The 14,398-nt window shown below is 39.8% G+C and overlaps 1 protein-coding gene across 18 annotated transcripts in view; it reads right to left on the reverse strand.

The window, feature by feature from the left end:
- Window positions 1-2,087: 2,087 nt before the first annotated feature.
- The window catches only part of TEX14 (testis expressed 14, intercellular bridge forming factor), a 28,970-nt gene continuing 16,659 nt past the window's right edge, over window positions 2,088-14,398 (reverse strand). The window contains exons 21-32 of one of the 18 annotated variants that reach the window (XR_015703548.1): window positions 13,688-13,798; window positions 13,108-13,170; window positions 11,898-12,025; window positions 10,883-11,073; window positions 9,192-9,243; window positions 8,591-8,686; window positions 7,726-7,803; window positions 6,087-6,204; window positions 5,795-5,890; window positions 4,061-4,194; window positions 3,300-3,363; window positions 3,084-3,113 (exon numbers count right to left, since the gene is read on the reverse strand). Coding sequence is in view for 12 of the 18 variants with exons in the window: in XM_087752207.1 (XP_087608333.1) it covers window positions 4,659-4,785; window positions 5,795-5,890; window positions 6,087-6,204; window positions 8,615-8,686; window positions 9,192-9,243; window positions 10,883-11,073; window positions 11,898-12,025; window positions 13,108-13,170; window positions 13,688-13,798 (958 nt within the window). In the remaining 6 variants the exon portion in view is untranslated. Of the gene's footprint in view, window positions 3,114-3,299; window positions 3,364-4,060; window positions 4,195-4,317; window positions 4,786-5,794; window positions 5,891-6,085; window positions 6,205-7,545; window positions 7,573-7,725; window positions 7,804-8,590; window positions 8,687-9,191; window positions 9,244-10,882; window positions 11,074-11,897; window positions 12,026-13,107; window positions 13,171-13,687; window positions 13,799-14,398 lie in introns of those variants that run through there. The other 17 variants (XM_087752208.1, XM_087752207.1, XM_087752212.1 and 14 more) reach the window with 17 other exon arrangements.

A 14,398-nucleotide genomic window follows, 5' to 3' on the forward strand; every position in this document is an offset into this window, starting at 1 on the left:
TCCCCAGTCTCAAAACACAATGTTTATCTACACCAGCTGCAATTAGGCTTCGGGACAGGGATGCAGTTTATGTGATTTAGGAGCCTATGGATAAGGCTTCTAAGCACAAAGTTTCGACAGCCCTGCAGACAGCAATCCCCTGAGACTCGTTTATCAAATTCCTCTACCTTAAAAAATGCTGTCAGCAGCTTGGCTGCCTCCGTAGTTAATTGTCTTTCAAAATTTGATCCTGAACACTTAAATTGCTTTCACACGGTCACAAGGTTTAAAGGTTCGCTCTCCCCTCCGCACATCATCCGCAGGGACGATCCCCACACACGCCTCGCTCCTCTCCTCCTCCCACCATCTTCCGCAGCTCTTGCTGTTGCAGCGAGCCCGTGAAGGGCTTAGAGGGAAGCAATGCTAAAAGTTGCTCATCACCTCACGAAATCGCCTCACCAGCGTGCAGTCACAACCCGGTAACAGGCAGGCAGAAAGGCCATTTGGACTGGCAGATTACGATATTTGGGGGAACAAGGTTTTTTCTCTCTGACTGAAATTCTCTACTCCAGAACAAGAGCAAAACGGAAAACCCAAACCCCAGACAAGTCCCGTGACAGGTACAAGGGAGCTGAAACATGGCTGCTCAGAGAATGAACATTTGCTTTTCTTCTTGTCTTCACCCAAACCGCAGCACTCTGCAAGCGCCTCCAGCCAAATACAGCATCTCTGGGCAGCGCCGCGGCCCCGGTGTGGGGGCACAGGACCCCATCCTCACCCCCGTCCCCACGTCTCGACCTCCCTCTCTGCTCCCTTTCCTACACGCAAAGCGGCTCGCGTGCTAGCAGCTCAGAGAGGAATTAGAACAGCTCAGCATCACTGTTTCAATTTAATTAATTGGCCTTTCATTTTCTGGGAAGCTGAAAAGCAGCATTAGATGGGCCCCCTCTGATCTCTGCTTTCACTGGTCCTTGTTTAATTGTTCCTGTTAATTACAGCTGTTGTGTCCATGCTTTATGTTATTAGGATGATTTACTTTCATGCTGGAAAAGTACAAGCAGCTGAAAAACTGAAATCTCTTAACTGCTGTGCTCCGGTCTCGATAAGGAGAGCAGACAGGCTATGGGACTACTTGAAAGGCTCGCTACCAAGAGAAATAAAAATTCTCCACGTTAAGATTAAAAAAAGATAGGGAAATGGTTCACAGTCTGCTCACCATTTGGTCTGACAGATAAAATAGAAAAAGAAATCCAAGCAGCTAAGGAGATTTCACATGTTGCAAACCAAAGTGATACATATTAGTTGCACGTAAAAATGCACGTGTGCTTGCTCTGCTCCACCACACTGCTGCAGCCCTACAAGTTTTAATTACTTTAGTTGAGCAAGTCTATGAAACATAACGAAACATTGCCCAAAGTGAGAGGGGATGACCCTCGGCTACTCGTCAGTTATGGGTCACAAGCCACTGAGGACAGAATCACACAATAAATTTGCGATTTAACTTTTGCATGCGTTTGTCATTGGAGCCTGTTGCAAGGAACAGAGGGTAACGTAACACAACGCTTTGCATAGCCCCAGGCCGATGTAAAGTAGGATCTTATTCCAGCAGCTTACATCAAGAATATAAAGTTCTTCTGCCTGCAGCGAGGATACAGAACTCACACAGAGAGAAAACCGGGTACCTGCAGTTGGTACGAGCCTGGGTTAGAAAATATTAAACTTTTGCCTGGACAGAACTGTGTAATGCACAACAGCGAGCCCCATTCCCCATGCACTGGCTCTGCTGCTAACCTGAGGTGCAGAACGCAGACTGCAGCCTCCTTGATGCAGCTTCTGCTCTAGCTCTATCACTACCATGACGTGACTAAACGGATGAAAGATTTTTATTTTTTCTTGATCTCCTCTGAAGAAAGCTCCCCCAAGTCTGCCAGTTTGCAGCATCTTCCCTGGAGTAGCTCTAGCAGTATCTAGTTGTGTACGTAGTCTGGTGATGGGAAACATAGTTAACAACAAGTAAAAAACCCCACAAAACCAAAAAAGAACCCCAAAAAAGAACCTCCAAAACCAGAAAAAAAGAACCACATGGCAGCACAATAACCTTGGAAACTTTTATTAGTATTGTTAAACCAAATTAACTATCAGTTACAGACCAGCAGCATTTCCCTACATAAACAGGAACGACAACGCAACGTGTGGCACACCCAGCTGTACAAGGGCAGCTAAAATCCCAGGGCCTGTTAAAAAGGGACAAGGACAACCTTCACACCTCCTGCACCTGAACAGTATTTACCACAAGAAAAGCTAAATAGGAAGTTTCTGTGCCCATCAAAATCCTGATCCAAAGCTCAATTATATTCAGGGACTTTTTTTTTTTTCTTGGAGGAGGCCTAACCAAAAGCGTGGTTTAATTAAACAACAGGCATCTTCCTAATACTAACCAGATTTTCTCAGTATTGTCTAATGCTGGCAGGAAACGTATTACTGCACATGCAATCTCTGGAGAACGCTGCCTTTTTCTCATTAGCTTTTTGCACAGCAATTAATCCCCTTAATCAGTCAAATCAGTTCAACACTAGATCACAAAAGCACCAAGAAAAGAGAAAACAAGAAATTACCTTGTTAAATTTAACGAGCAAGGAAAAACATACACTGCATGGGCTGTAACAGTTCTCCACACTCCAGCATGGAAAAATTTAAGTGCCTGAGCAGTAACAGGAGTCCACAGAATTACAATCATTTTGTCTGTAACACTGAAAACTGCATAATGCAACAGAGCAAAAAATTCTTTTGCTTATGAAAGCGTACAGGCGCAGAAAAAAACCCCACCATGTAGCCAGCTTCATAAGGATGTTATATTAGAAAACAGTTCAGTTCTGCGATACTGATACTGCCTTTACATGCAATGATGGTGTAAAACCAGTACAAACTGTATTACAAAGCAGAGTGTCAGATTTTCTTCTGTACTTGCTGCTGCAGTTAAAGGAAGTCCGAGCTTTACAACTGTTTATGTGGCCAAAAAGGGTTGCAGTTCCCCAGCTGTACACGGTACGAGCAGCAGTAAGCAGGTGATACATTAGAACTTATTCACTATTCATTTTAATCACGTAGGAGAGCTCCAATCCAAAACAATTATCCTGTAGGGGAAAAAAAAAAAAAAGTTACACGGTTGGTTTTTTCTTATATTAAACTACAAGTTGAAGGGAATGGGATTTCATATCACCCCTTTCGCCTCCTCGGCATGGAAAACAAGAGTGTATCTCATGCAGCCAGAGAATACACAAATTTCTACCAAAAGCCCAGTTTAATTCAGAGAGGCTCACCCGAACGGCAAAGATGAAGACAGCTATTCCTCTAAGTGGGATTTCTGATCTTCAGGACGTGTGTCTAAAAAACATGTAAATTCAGCTGAAAACCAAGAACATACACACACAGCCACACACCACTTCAAAGAGAAAGCTCTAGTTTTGTCAGCACATAGCAGCGTGCCGAATCAAGCGCTACAGACCTCTTTGCTAGATCTATTAAGTTGCACTTGTAATCAGAAACCAGCCTCAGCTCTGTTGCTATTGGGTGCATTACACAGGACCCTCTCTGTGATCAGAAATCATTCTGTTTTCAAAACCCAGAGCCCAATCCCTACCAGCTCAGTTCTTCTGGAAGTCTGTCAGAAAATAGGGTCATAGATGCTAATGCTGTGCAAATAACAAGCACAATGATGTTACCTCCAGATCGCTAGGTTTAAAAATTACCATCAACATTTCCAAAAGTAACTAGTGATCTGGGACATTTCAAACTTTGGGTGCCCAACTGGAAAGCAAAACGTGTTGTGGAGCTGACTGCTGTACAAGTGTTAAATGCCCACAATATTGAAGATCAGCCTCCTTTAAGTCACCTTGTGCTACACACTGAAAAACCAAAAGTTCTGTCTGAAAATGAAAGGCTGCCTTTTTCTTTCCAGATAAAATGCCAGTTCTTTTATATTTTTTGCATAGCACTAAGTGCACATTAACTTAATGCAAGTATGTCAGCCCCCTCCTTGTAACAAGAAACATCTCTAATGAGAAATGTTGAAAATGGCAACCTTTTACTTTAGCTGTAGAATACCAGTCAGCTTTGACAGTTCCTAATGGAGAACTGGAGGAAACACTTTTATTTTATCTTGTGTCTTCTTCCTTACTTCTAGTTTCTATTAAAGGAAAGCCACGGGAGACGAGACTGAAACAGACGTTTAAGGGATTTGACAGCATTAGCATACACATCACAGGTACGTACCAAACCATACTGATAGTAACCAAAGTCCTTCCAGTGTGAAGCATTTAGGTGCCTCCGCCAAAGAGGCCGAGCACTAAACAGGACGCAGACACAGTACTATCAGCTGTCTTTCAGTGCTTTCAAGTCAGTAGAGGAAACTGCACTCTCACTCCGAGAGACACTCCGCAACTCCGGCAAACAGTCCACAATGCTGTCAGTCTCAACTGGCCACAAAAATTAGAAAATTTTCAAGTGTCTAGGGAGAGTTTAAGCCTAGAGCAGCTTCCTTTCCTTTAAAAGCACAGGGTAGAAACAGTACCCAAATGGGGGAAATCAAGAAAAGCAAAAAACTAGTCTGTGCAAGCTTGGCAAATTCAGTGCTAACAATATAATAAACGCAATACTGCCCAGCACAGCATCCAGAAGCTTTACAGACAAAGAGGACCTTCTGAACTCCCTGCACAGCCTTCTGGCGCTCTGCCTCTGGCCTCGGCTCCACCTTCCTCTACTCCCTTCTTCCTTTCAACATCTTCTGGATCTTCCAGGCTTGCAGCCCTTGAATGACAGAGTTTTTTGTATCGTCCCATTTTTTTGTATTTTCTTTTAGACGGGATGAATACAGAGTACTAAAACAGAAACCTCTGGAGATACTAGATGCCTTTTTATTTTTACCCTGACCTGTAATGGGCCTCTGCCCCCTCTAGCCCCCAAACAAACTGCCTCTCCCCCCCAAGACGACATATGCGCTTTAGCTTTACATCCATACGCAGACTCCAATGATTCCTTATGTAATAGCATTAAGTAAATGTAGTCTGACTACAAGTGTGAATGGGCTTTGGATCGAGCCATTTATGAACATGGCAGTATATATACTGCAGGAATCAGTCTGCCCTGTCAGCAAGATCGTCCTGGTTAGCAGGACATTTGCCTTCTGTGTTCAATCAGAAAAAAAAAAAAAAAAATCCTGATGCCAAACGCAAGAATACCTTGTGTTCCTCAGTAAGATAAATGTTACGAATGACTTACGACTACTCACTGACATTTACTGTGGAGCTGTTTAGAGTTACTAGGCTCTGATCTTTGGTTCTAAGAGGAAAAAAGTTATTTGGACTATGAATCTTGTCCTTAAAGTGATGTATATATTACTTCTGCCATTTTCTTCATTTCCTCCTGTACTGCCATGACAGTATAACCATCTTCCCAAACTCTTCTTTAAAGTCTTTTCTAAAGAGCTCTCATGATTCTGTTCTCTTAATGCACATTCTTCCCTATTTCAAAAAAAATCCACCATTCTGTCAAATTATCTCTGATTTCTGTGAAGGCTACACACTGCCTTCCAAGCCTATTGAAGTATTTGCTTTCCACCTACAAGAAATTATATTAACAAAACATTCTTTTCCCTCTCAATTTAGTATGGAGAGTTCAGATTGATGTCTCCAGGCAAGCTCCCTGACACACTAATGCCTAAAGAGTCACAGCACATTTTCTGAAAAATCCCGCATAGGTCTGTACACAGAACATAAACAAAATAAACTTATGAACGATATATAAATTATCAGCTAACCCAAGAGTGTGTCCCTGAGGTTGTTCTTGGATTTCCTCATCTCCAGGAATTTCATGGAGCATTCTTTCTAAAATATCATCAAGAGTAGAGTGAGCCCTGTTGAATAAAAGATTTAAAATGGATGCTGGCAAGTTTAATACTACACATTTTAAAAGAGAATAGTCATAATTATCAGGGTTCTTAAAAAAGTTGGTTTACTGTAAGCACTGAATCTTGTTAAAATATACTGGAACCATTATTCTAAATCTTTGTAACTCAAAGCCAAACATGCCTTACCGTCCTTTTTTCATACCTTTCTGTTTCCTCTGCTAGATTAAATGACTCATTAGTCCATAAACTATGATTTCTCTTCTCATTTCTCTCAGATTCTTTTTTTGACTCTCTGTCTTCCATTTTAATTTGATCGGGAACTATTCACATAAACAGAAAGATTTTAATATCAAAGATATGAAGGAAGATAATAAAGAAATTAAAATGTGTTTTTATTTACTGCACTTGAGAAACTTCCAGTTGTCCACTTCTCAATTACTCTTTCCTCAGTAATCTGATTCTCTACCAGTTAGGCAAATGCGCATTCTCTACAGTCAAAGGTGGCCAGTAGCAAGACCTAGATAAGTATTTTACATAACACATTTTTAGATTCACAGGACTGAACATCTTGCTTCATACTAAAATGAAAAACGCATGTGGAAATTAATCTTTAATCTTTCTCCTTACAATCCTAGATACGGGAGAAAAATCAAAAGAAAACCTGTGGATGTTAGCTTTGTTACCCTACTTAGCAAAATCCAATGATATTCCCCCCCAAGACTTATCTCAGCAAGTTCTGTTCCCTACAGCATGTGAATATATTCAGCCACCTTCTGCTAAGCTATGATAAGCAGGAAGCAGTAGGCTGTCACAAAAATGGAGTCTGAAATAGCTGTACTTTATGCAAATACAACAAAACCACAGTGATTGAACAGCAAGCAATACAGGCTGCTGCATTCCTTACCACCTAAAACCAACATATTCCTATGAAGTCACAGTAGCTTCTGTCCTTTGGGCAATAATTTTAAATGGGAGAAGATCTAACAAAGCTGTAGGATAACACAAACAAGAGCCAATATCATTCTCAAGTGACTATGCTATTTAGCTTTTTTTATAGACTAACTCATGTCCTGTCTTCTTTTTTTTTTTTTTTTTAAACTGCTCTTTTCTTTCTGACTCATTGGAAACAAATGCAGAGCCTATAAAGATTTAGGTTTTCTGCTCCTCAGACATTACTTGCTGTATATCTAAAAATTATTCCCACTTATTACTATTTGCAGTTTCAGAAGCACAAAGATTCACTACTGCTATCTTGGGTATCTCTGTAACAGAACAGGAAATATAAAATTGATTAGCCCAGTAGATGCTATTTTCTTACACCATGAGATCAGAGGCATTATTTCATTATGGTGAGTAAGAAACAGAAGCAGTTAGTGTGCACTGGCCACTTTCTCAACTGAACCACCCCCCCAGAATGGAAACTTCAGCTCTATTTTACATCAGCTGCCCACCATCTATACTTTTGTGGGTTTCGTCACTTATGTTTGAACGCAGCATACATTACAGTGGCATAATAGAAGTAGAAGATTAATTCTGATAGTTCAGACCTGCAAGCCTTCCACACGAGATCCCTGTAGACTTTAAAGAGTGAATACACCGAGAAAGACAGCAAACACTGGTGGAGGGGGTACTATTTGCAAAAACATTGTATATAACCTTACCAAGAAAGGGAGAATCCTCTCAAATTTCTGCTGAACCACAAATACAAAAAAAAAAAAAGCTAAAAATTGAAGTTTATCTTATAGCTGAACATACAGTGACAAATATTTAGAGTAATTCTGCAGCAATGCAAAAGTAGTTTTCTATTTGCAATCCCTATGTTAGGACTATGATCAACTAACCATTTATTTGCACTCCACAGTCATACAATCCCTCCTCTCTTGACTCTTGAGCGACGGAATCTTGCTGCTTTAAATATTCTGTTAAAAACAGCATATTTCCTTATTGACCTAAATACTCTTTCTAAATTGACTCTCTACAATCTAAAGTACCATATTACTTTATCCAGCCAAACCTAGACGAAAGCCTGTACATCATCTATAGTTAGTTCATATATTAATCCTACAAATTGTCTCTGACCATTATTTATTCACTTGATGCCCGTCTCCACATGTCCTTGTTTTGGTAAATGAGGAAATAAAAAGATGAGAATATGTCTGGGTGTCTCATTTCTAAAAGAGCATAGGACCTACATACATTTAATCATCCCAATGTCTGGTGTTAGTTGTAGGAAGAGTTTATAGCTCAATAACCAAAGGAAATTCTTCTGTAACACACACCAGTAAAAAAATGCAGTTTTTACACTGTGTTCTGTCTGAAGATGTGATTACAAAAAGAAACGTAAATCACTGAGCCTAAGCTGTGCAAAAAAACTGAGGGATGCAGCTGCCCCGCTTGCATTCATTTTAATGGAGAACATGCATTGCTCCGGGACACCTTTGAAAAATTCAGTCTACACAAAATTCATCTCAGTGTTAAATTACATCTGCACTCAATAGCCTAGCTGCTGTCAGCAGCAGCAACTAACCATTACGTGGAATGCAGAAACTTCAAGGACTAACTCAAATAAATGCCAGTTATTTAAGCTGTTGATGCCTAACTTCCTAATCATGGACCTGACTGCAACTAATTTGGAAGCTCTTGTGTATTTTAGTAGTGGATGATTTGGGAGAAATCCTGATTGAACACAGCTGGCAAGCCTCATACCATTTTGGGTGAAGTGCCTCTTACCAATTTCATCCAGCAGCTCTTGGGCTGGTGGAGGCAGCTCATCAATGAAGTTGTTATATGCCTGTGAGAGTGCTGAGATAGAAAAAAAAGTCTAATTAATTAGCAGTGATTAATCCTTAATAACTGTGATATAGGCTTACATTATGACAGCATCTTGCTGACATACTTCATTTATCAACCTGCATGAGCCAGGCTCATTCACATTTTATGAAATATCCTTAAATAATTTCATAATGGAAAAATCATTTAGAGCTAGACTTGCACATTCAGTTCTCAATCTTATATTGCAAATTTTAGGTCAGTAATATTTACACCTCAAATGCAGGTTGATTAGAGGTCAGAGTTCTTAGTGTGCAGATGCAAACACTAAATCCATAACCTAATTACCACTAGCAATACACAGTTGTGTGAAAAGCTATTTATCTCTATGAAAAGAGATGCCCAGGAGGGAGGGAGAGAAAAGAATTTAAAAGAAAAAAAAAAAGGGGGATAAGTAAAACTGCAGAATTTCTTTTCAAATCTGTTGCTCCATTTATTGATCATTCTATTTGGGCTGGGGCTGGATTAAGAGACTTACCAGATGCCTTCCTGGTGCTTCTCAAGGATGAAGCAACTACTGGCAACCCATCCTGTGCAAGACCATACAGAATGAAACACAGGAAGGTAAATTGAAGAACTGCTGGTCTTCAATCCTCCCCTTCAACACACTAAATCCCAAATGATGCAAGGCCTTAATTAAAGCCTTAGTGGACCTTAGTGGATTTTTAAATAAGCTCTTCAATCAGTTCAGAACATGAAAACAGAGGTAGCATCCAGGTAAGCTAGATGGGTCAAAAATTTTGCTTAGGCTGCAGTGTACTCATCTTTTAGCTGGCCGTAAGATACTGTCAGCTATGCAATCTTTATCCATTTCAGCACTCTGTATGGACAATTGGATGGGAATTCTTTGAAATGACAGTTCCAACATCTCTTAAGTCCCCATTCTCTATTTTGAATCTTTAATTATTAAAGCCAGGCACACCGATTCACCAAAAGAGCCCCCAAAAATCAAGAATTTGTAATCGTGGGCAAGTCCTCACTGTCCTCAAAATGGAAACAGGTACTTCCTGCTCTTAATCCTAGAATAAGATTTTAGACAAGGAAGTGACACAATCAAATATCTCCACAGAGTCAGTCAAGGCAGCACTGCACTGTTAACAGGCTTAATGAATTCCAACTGTCTGCTATGCAAGCAGAAAGACACAGGCCTGACCTGATGACAACGAATGCAGTCACTACTGTTCTGGTTGAACAAACTCTAATTTAATCTTTAAATGACAACCCCATCAATGAATAACAATAAGAAATGCATAAAGGCAACTATTTTGTATATAACTGTCTGAAAAGACAGTTAAGATAATGCTGTGGCTCCAGAACACCTTCAGTTCCAAAAAGATTACTGGAAATCACTACAGTGACCTTGGAAATTGTCAACTCCAAAGAGAGAGGATTTTTTGATACAACAAAGTTGATAACATTATGCCACGTCTGTGCATAAAAACGACAAACTTAATCCCCTAATGCAAGGGCTTTCTGAACATTTACTTGCTTCCAAACTACTAGATGGAGGCTTTCACCTTAGTTTTCTTCCTCAAGGAATCACTCATTTACCTACTCATTTACCTTCCCCCACTAAGTTCTGAGAACTCTTCAGTTTCACATGAAAACTTACATACTTGAACACACGTGCACATGTATGTATTTTCATTCAGGTTTATCCCCCACTTCCACATAGTCAAAAGCCTACAGTTCACAAATCGCTTCTGAATTCAGAGTGGTTCAGATAGGCGACCTGCTGTTGCCTCACCAGAAGACCAACTGATCACTCCCCCCCCCCCCCCCCAACAAAAACATACCCTTTCTACCCGATCATTTTGCTGATAATTACCATTTTGGTGTTCCAAGATTACTGGATCTAATGCTGGGAAATGGCAATTCTTTACAGCCAGGGAAAGGATGGAGGGCAGGCAAGGCCATTTTGATGGTGGTCAACATTTACATAAGATTAGGTGCAAGGGGAAGCCAACTCTTTGTATAATCAGTGGCACACACTGACTGCTTTGAAATCAATCAGAACTTTTGTCATTATGTCAACAGATCCAGGATTCCAAAATACTCACAAGGACCTAGAAAAATTTCTGTGCTTCCCATTTGCGTTTATTTTAAGGAAAAGTATTTTTTAAAATATTTTAAAGAATGGCTGACATAAGGTAAATTTTCTAGACTTACAGGCTCATTCAATTCAGATGAGCAAACTCCTGAAGCAACAGAGGGCATTTCAGTGCTCCTTCCCTCTTCATAGGCTGTAGTGAATGTCCCAGACGCTGCAGAAGAGATCTCTTCAGAACTGCAAAAGGAAGAATCTGAAGCTACTTCACGGCAGCGTTTGTATTTCTCAAAGGCTACTGGAATTTTTTCTTCTAGAATTAAAAAAAAAAAGAAAAGAAAAAGATGATAGCAAAGCTGGAAAATGATTTGTGGATTTTTTTGTATTTTGGTCACATTTCAATGGAAGCAGAAAAAGGTTTCTTGTATTTGAACAGGCACCTGCACAGGCAACTCTAAGAAATGATTGCCCATAAACCATCTCTAAGCAGAAGTCCAAACTGATTACCTAGAAGTTCAATATCAGCCATTATTTATGCAAAACTTTGCCAACTGAGAAATTTTGACTACTGTATTACACCAAAATAATGAAAGTACAAAGCAAATGACAATTTGTTGCTCTTAAACAACACTGAAGTTCAGGAGACATTGAGATCGCTTCATCAACAGTCAAAACACACTAAGTGCTTATTACATTGTCTGTCCTTAAAATGCTAAAATCTACACGTATCACTCCAAATCAATTTTAAATGTCTAAAACAATTTCTGATTTATGAAGGCTACCATTAACTACCAAGTAATTATCTTTCAGAGACCTTTCAGATATGGGCCTTTTCAGCCGTGTCCCTGTAAATTCTCCTTTTGTTCTACGTTACAGATTTCTTTTGACCAAGCAGGCTCTAACTACAAAGTTGTAACTCTCCAGACCAAAACAATGAGATTTCAGACAACAGGTACAGCATATCTTGTGGTTACTTATTCCAAGCGTAACATTTCTGCATTGGTACTATATGAATGGAGTGTCCATGATTCACGCCAATGATTTTTACGTTAGCAAGTCTTGGCAGAAAGGCCTCGCTCCTGGCATAGAAAGGTTAAGTAATTCACTGGTCCTTCCTTCTTTCCTCTCTGTAGTTACCTGTGCCGAGTGGAGTGCTGACGCTCGTTGGTGCATGACTCGCTCTGGGCGTTTTACAATCTATATCCCTGCAGCAGTTCTCTTGCTCATAGGGGATACTCGACAAATCCTGAATATCTGTCACTGATCTGAAAAGATGTTCTGACAGTTAGAATAGCCACTTCTTACACTTATGAATCACTAAGTTCTGATATTTTCAGGTTCTTTAAATTTTAATTTTGTTCAGTCTTATCTAGTTTTCCAGAAGGAAGAGAGACATTCCCTTTGAAAGCTTCCCACAGAATTCTTGGAAGGCTAAAGATCACCATCTTCAATAATACTGCAGAGACAGAAAAGGTTAATGATTTGCTTTCCCTTCCTTTACAGGATTTCTTAATTTTAATAATTCTCCTATAAAAGCAAGCTCAGGAAACTGCCTCCAGAAAGGGCAAGAACTTCAAATGTGAACCACTAGGTAGAAAACTCTCTCCAAAGCCAAGGGAAGACCTCAAGGTTTAACAAAAATTAATGATCCATTAATTCGGACTAAATGTAGGTCTTAGAAGCCTTTGAAAGAATTACTCAGATAAACTGAAACTGCTAAAGATCTGCACAGGCACTGATGTCCATTCAAGTTACAAAGTCTTAAGTGGTTGCAGGACTGGGATTATATTAAGCAAACCAACATCTTCTGCAGATATACCCTGGATTACATTGTCCTCAGAAGACCATGAAATGAACAGACGTCTACTGTTACCAAATCAGTAATTTCTATGCAAATCTCCATTATCCGTAAAAAGAAATTAACTTTACTAGGTAAGTCACAAACCTATTCTGTGAATTTTTCCTGAGAATCTCAATCACAAGACTATTTTTGTAATAACATTTATTTAGCTACGTACTAACGATTTGCTCTTTAAAGTATTCTATTTCTTCTATGTCATATGGACAGAAGAAACAAGGAATCCTAACACTTTAATGGGAAGAAGCACACCCAGATTAACACTAAATTAATTACTTATAAATATGAAAATATTTCAAACTAAGGACAACTGTATGTGATAGCTCTTTTACACCAATCTCCCAAAATATTCTTTCGATATTTAGAGAGTTTTCTCTCTCTCAGCTTTGGTTTGTCTCATCTTCCTTTTTCGCATCAACACAAGAAACTTTCACAATGACAATGACCAACTAGCTGAAGTTTTGATATAAAATGGTCTGTGGCTCTTACACATCTTTTTCTTTGCCTTCTTCCTGTGGCTCCCACAGTATCACTTCTCGTGCTCCTTCAACACTGGAATGAGGGAAGAAATGTCATATTCATTGATCCTCTCAGAGAATTATGAAAATAAATGTATTTAATTTCCTCTCTCTCAAGAAGTTTTAAGGACTACCTTCTCTCCGAGGTAAACTGCAGCTCATAAAAACATTTTGCTTAAAAGCTCAGAAGACAGAGAGTGCTAGGAGAAAAATGTCATTTTAATCACATTATGGATTTGTACCCAGTAAGGAGAAAACTTCTAATTGACATATGCAGTTTCAAAACAAAACTGAAAGTTAAATAAAAATCTACAAATATACATCACTACATTGTTTCATCATCCTTTCATGGTCTGCATTGTAAGCTTTTTTCCTCAAACTGTAACAAGCCCATTCAAGGTCAAAAAGGCATTCAAAGGGGATTAGTCAGATGCTCAGAGAGCAACAGTCCTCTCTGTCCCGCTGGCAAATGCTCAATTCGGAAGTGAAGGGAGCAACCAAACCCATTACCTCTTACCTTAAGGCCAAGTATTTACACACTTGCTGCCTACCTTTGACACTGGTAACTCAGTTCCTCCAGGGGAGGGGAGAGAGTACCACACTGACAGGCAGTACAAGCAGCTCTTGCTCCCACACTCGGAGAAAGCGAGCAGCTGCTGACTCTGGAAGAACACAAGGAAAGCTGAGCTACAGGGAGGGAAGGGGCTTTCAAGCCTGAAAGCCACTGCTGAAAGACTTTCAGGGAGAGGACTGTTCCTCTTTAGGTGAAAGTACCCCTTGCAGCACGAGGTGGTGATTCTTGCCAACATCTCTGCATACTAGTAGAATATAAGACTTACAAAAATACTGGATATAAACACCTCATGTTTGACAGACGAGACTGCAAGTCTCCAAGCATGGGCTAATGTTATCTGCAGGCAAGACACAGTGAGTGTACTTGCATCGGATTCTTCCCACGGGAGGGGAAAAGGCATGATCTTCATGCCACCTGAGCTCCAAAACCAAAGCACAACAAAATTAAAACAGATGACTGAAGTCTTCATTTGAATTATCTTTGCTCTGCTTAATACTGTAGTTTATCAGTGTAAAAGGAATGGTAATATATACATGACTTATTTTTCCTATTTTAGCTCCCTCATTAAGCAAACAAAAAAACCCCAAACCAAACACTGTAAAAGACAAAACCCCATGAGACCTGTGAAAGTCCTTTTAGTATTTTCTTGGCAAGGAACTATGGTATGTAGATAATCATTAAAAAGCAC

Source organism: Nipponia nippon, unplaced genomic scaffold, assembly GCF_047370975.1.
Source record: "Nipponia nippon isolate SJK-2023a ecotype South Korea unplaced genomic scaffold, ASM4737097v1 scaffold_15, whole genome shotgun sequence".
NCBI classification, from domain to species: Eukaryota; Metazoa; Chordata; class Aves; order Pelecaniformes; family Threskiornithidae; genus Nipponia; species Nipponia nippon.